The 5,095-nt window shown below is 45.8% G+C and overlaps 1 protein-coding gene across 1 annotated transcript; it reads right to left on the bottom strand.

The window, feature by feature from the left end:
* Positions 1–2,884: 2,884 nt before the first annotated feature.
* Positions 2,885–4,785, bottom strand: LOC103767555 (solute carrier family 35 member F4; the record flags this gene model as incomplete). The annotated part of the gene is made up of 2 exons (XM_029963326.1): positions 2,885–3,126; positions 4,696–4,785. Coding segments are annotated over 2 exons (332 nt in total), but the record flags the coding sequence as incomplete, so codon positions are not given.
* Positions 4,786–5,095: the final 310 nt, after the last annotated feature.

The raw sequence follows: 5,095 nt of genomic DNA, 5'->3' as shown, positions 1-5,095 counted from the left end.
TCTCACAAAATGGCCTCGAGGGCACCTTCCACAGGGACTGCAGGTGACCAAGTCCCGTGGTCTGGCCTCGTAGGCACCTTCCACAAGCACTGGTGATGCCCAGAAAAGCTCTGGGTCACCAAGGCCTGTGGCCTGGCCTCGAGGGCCACTCCCACAGGGAGTGGGGATGCCTCGGAAAAACCTCCGGGTCACCAACTCCTGTGGTGTGGCCTCAAGGGAACTTGCTCAAAAAAAAACTCTCAGAATCGCTTCCGGTCAGCAACGAATGAGTTGGCTGCGAGGAGACTCCTCACAGCCCCGCTCAGTCCCGTCCTGACCAGACGCGTGCTCCGAGCACTGTGGCGCGGCCGCGTTGCCGCCCAACACCTATATCAGGATGTGTCATAAAGGGCCCTTGGACACCCTGCCCTGTCCCATCCCATTGGCGACGGCCACCATGTCACAAAGGGCCCTGTGACACACGGACACGGGCCCTGGGGCCTCCCCCAACCTGGTCAACCTGCCCCAGGTTGGAAGGAATCCGATCCCTAAAGCATCTGAGACAGCTGGACGTGAACTTTAGGAACGGTTCCAAAAAGGAGTAAACACTCCCCTCCTGTGCCTGCTTGTGGCAGCAGAAAGAACCCCCTCGGCTGCCAACACAGCAGCAGTGGGAAGGGCACGGGGCCTCCACAGAAGCTGGCATGGCCTCCTTGGGAGAAGTCTTGGTTGGTGGCCATCTAAACAGAGGGGTTGTGACACAATGTGTGGGCAAGGGCACGAATGCTGCTCTGACCCCTTTAGTCGCAGCTGCACTGAAATCAGCAGCAACTCATTTGCCTTCAAATGGTCCATTGAGAGTCAATTTCAAAAACTAAACAGAAGCAAAAAACCCTGGCATTGTTTGGTTTGCAAAGGGTTTTCTATTAAGGGATAAGAATAGAATAATTCTGGTAAGGGATAAAAGCCCTCAAGGAACAAAAGTTCCCTCAGTCTTCCAAAAGCACCCCAAACAAGGGAGGATATTGCAAAAACACTGATCCTTCCTCTGCTGCAGGGAGCTAACTGGCCAGGAAAGCTTTGAAGGGCTCAAAAATACAAAGCCAAATCTGTATTGGATGATTTGGAGTTGAGAGAGTGAGTGCTCCAGCCTTTCTAAGGCCTTCCCACTCATCCTAGGGACACTCCGGTGGGTGCTTTCAAGTTCAGTGACGTTCCTGAAGGATCCAGTCCTGTGCCTGAAGATGCTTCTATGAGTCTGCTTGCCAAAAGTCCTCATCAGTGCATACTGAATGAAAGTTTTGTTTTTCCCGTGTGTTCAGTTTGGCAGGAGCTAAAATTTCAGTAAAACACATCCCCTAATCTAGTAATGTAAATGAATATATCAACTCCAAAACCAACTTGAGGTAGTGTCCAAGCTGCCATATGTTGTGTGCTCTCAGCCCATCGGTGTTTTACCATCAGTATCTCCTGTTCCATAGACTTCACTTTTTTAGGATATTTTTCTATGTCTAGCTCCTTTCAAAAGCAGCAGACAAGGAGCTGTAAAAGTGTACCCAAACCTTACACTTCTGGGTTTAATGCACAGGTAGCAGTTGGTTTGGGTTGGTTTCTACAGCCCTAATTCTTCAGTCATGTGATAAAGGAGCCCAGCTGTGGGTTTTTTAAATATACACAAGTATTTTATCAGCTCTGCTCGTTGCAAGGAACAGTTTGGACATGGACGTTAAAGGATAAAATAAAGACCTCAAAGGGAAGAATAAAATCTAAAAGTGCCTTTGTTACTATTTACATGACTATTTTTTCCTGGCAGAAACATTATTGATATAAAAAAAAATACCCACAAGCAAAAAAACTCCTTCTAGCTGCTAAGTAAACTTACAAACTGTGGGCAGTAGAGCCAGCAGAGTTCAGCAACCTGTGATACTTTCCAGTTGTTTCTATTATCCCTTTAAAAATAAAAAAGAAAAGGGAAAAAAATGCTTGTCTGCATATCAAGTGCTCTCAAATAAAGACAGTCTTGCATGGTCAGTCCTAGGAATGCTGTAAACCAGCCTAAATTACACAGCAATAGGCTTAGGGAAGAGACTGGAAGGTTGTTTGATTTGTTTTGGCTTTTGAAAGACTTTTCCACAGTGGAGGTTAAGAAAAATATTGGTTTGTCCCAAAGCCCTAGAAAATAGGAACTGAAAATAGGAATTTCCCAAGGACACTGGCAATCTGGGGTGTTCCATGTCTCCTGAGAAGCTTGTCGTGCAGCTGGGAGTGCAGCTTTTCTGGGGGAAAAAGAGATGAATAAAATCATTTTTGGCTTTTCCAAATCCCAGCACCAATTCTAGAAGGGTGGTGTTAGAAAGAGGCACAGCTCAGCATGGTTTGGGATGGAGGCTTCATGTTTTGCTGATATTTTCTGATAATAATTCCAAATGCAAACGAGAACATCAGGGTCTTTCACAAATGAATTCTCAAAAATGCCAGGAGAGGTTTGAAATGGTTTTCCAAACCTAGTACCTTGCTGAAAGGTCACCTTATTGAAGGCAAGTCGAGATGTTCAATTCTGAGATTTGGCTGGAAATATCCAAGATTTGTATCCTTGAGAATGCCTCTCAAGGCAAAAGCAAAAGGAGATAAATGGTGTAAACTTGATCCACATTTTAAACCCACCACTTCACTGAGACGCCAGCAGAAATGTCTTTTTTATTACAAAACATTTTATTGTAGTTATTTACACCCATTCCTCGATAAGTGTATAAATGTAAACATTTATTATAGATGTATTTCTCTTATCTTACAGTCCATCCCTTGTTCAGGTTAAATGTCATTTTTTTTTAAGCATACAGGTGGTGAGGGGATTTCAGCTGTATCCACAGAATATACACCTGCGTGCAGGGGAGGTCCCCCAGCCCTAAGCCAGTGGTACAGACACTGTCCCGTTAGCTCTGCTCCTGCTCCTCGTGTGTACGCTGGACTCTGGGATCTCGTCGGCGTGATCCTCACTCTTCTGCTCCTTCAGGCTGTTGATGAACCTCAGGGTTATCTCGTCCCATTCCTCGGGGAGCAGCATGAGCAGGAACCCGATGCAGATGATGATGGTGGCTCCCAACCTCACCACGCTGAAGATCATTTTGTGCTTCACCAGATCCACGGCTGCGGGGAAGGAAACAAGAACAACAGCAACAACATCAAACCAGCAGTGGGATGTGTCAACAAAACCAGGACAAATCAAGCTCTGTAGCTATTTTTTTAGTATTGGAAAGCAGGCATTACTTTATTACCTTGTTATTTCTATGCATTTATATACTTTAATAATAATCTATTACCATTATTATCAGGGTGCTTGTGGGGTCACTCCACCAGACACACACACCCACTTTCAATACTTTTCACTATTTTATGCATTTTTAGCAAACAAAGGAATTAATGCTCATTGGCTATAAATTTCATAATCCTCTTCATTAATTAGTATTCTATCTTCTATTGGTTATTGATTGCTCGCTTCACATGCTAATTAATCCGCATTTTCAGTCTTTTTGTTATCTTTTTCCCAGACAGAGAGAGTTTCAGCACAATTGCTGAATTGCCTTTGTTAGTTTTTTCCTTGTCTCTGATTTCCAACATATGGATGATGGCATCAGAGCAGCCTGGCACGTCTCTGTGACCCATGTGCTGCACTCTGGCTGTGACAGTGGCCATGCAGTTCTCAGATCTTCAGAGCGAGCAGCACCCTTAGTTCAGAGAACAGCTTTGACCTGATAGCACAGCACTGGAAGTGCCACATCTCTTCCATCCCTCACCACCTCATGCAGGCTCTGAGGAAGCCTTGTGGGATCCAAGCCTCAAGGTTTCCATGTGAAAGGGTCTATGAGGAGCAGCTGAGGGAGCTGGGGGGGCTCAGCCTGGAGAAAAGGAGGCTCAGGGTGACCTTCTCACTCTCTATGACTCCCTGAGAGGAGGTTGTAGGCAGGTAGGTGTTTGCCTCTCAGGTAACGAGTGACAGAACAAGTGGAAATGGCCTCAGGTTGGATATTAGGAAATATTTATTAATTGAAAGAATGGCTAAGGACTGAAACAGGCTCCCCAAGGAAGTGGTGGAATCACCATCCCTGAAAGTGTTCCAAAAGTGAGTAGACGTGGCACTTCACTATATGATTAAGTGGCCATGGGGGTATTTTGTTGAAGGTTTGACTTGGAGGTCCAACCTCCAATCTCCTTGGAGATTTTGGAGGTCTTTTCCAACCTTAATGAATCTATGATTCTGTGACTTCTTCTCTGAGAGGGAAGGCACTTTATGGTAACTCTTTATCTTCAACAGTTTGCACCAGCAGAATGTTTCCTTGGGCTGCACAGACCAGGGACTGGGAGAGAGCAGCACGTGGGTCAGAGAGCTGGAGTCGGTGCCTCCCAGACCCACAACCAGCACCAAGAGGGCACCTGAGCCCTTGGGCAGCCTCCTTCAGGTACTGACTGTTCTGCAGCTCTGACCTGCATCCCCCTAAAAATAGATGTTTCTTTGAAAACATGCTCAAATCCCAGGAGCGGCGAGGCTGAGAGGGTGGGAGAGCAGAGGCAGAGGCTATTCAACAAGACAGGACTCTGGAATAAATTTCCACGTATACCCCCTGCCCTGGTGACAACAGATTTTGAGTATTTGGACAATAAACTGCTTGTGCTGTCTGTGTGCCCGTGGGGTTATTTTTCCACCACCAGCCGTGGTACCTGCATTTCCAGGGACGCTGAGCACTGTGCCGATGGAGATCAGGATGGGGTATGTGAGCAGGACACCAACGTTAACCTGGATATTGAAAGCTAGGGAAAAACAGAGCAAATCATGCATGATTACAGGAAAAACACTAGAGTGAGATATTTCTCTTCCACTTCACCCTACAAGTGTGATATCAGTATCCACACCACAATTACATAGTTGTCACAAAGTGAGTGATTTTGGTTTTTTTATTTAGGAGTGTGAAATGAGGGGAAGTTCTGACTGGTGTAATGGGAAGGGCTGGATGGCCTTTCACAAACTGTAATACCAAGGTTATCACACTCATATTTCATGGCTTTTCTCAAGCTTTAATCAGATACAAACAACCTGTTTTTGCTGCCAGAAACCTTCATT

This window comes from Manacus vitellinus, unplaced genomic scaffold (assembly GCF_001715985.3).
Source record: "Manacus vitellinus isolate BGI_N305 unplaced genomic scaffold, ASM171598v3 scaffold_598_pilon, whole genome shotgun sequence".
Lineage (NCBI taxonomy): Eukaryota > Metazoa > Chordata > Aves > Passeriformes > Pipridae > Manacus > Manacus vitellinus.
This window is presented reverse-complemented; position numbering and strand designations above follow the sequence as displayed.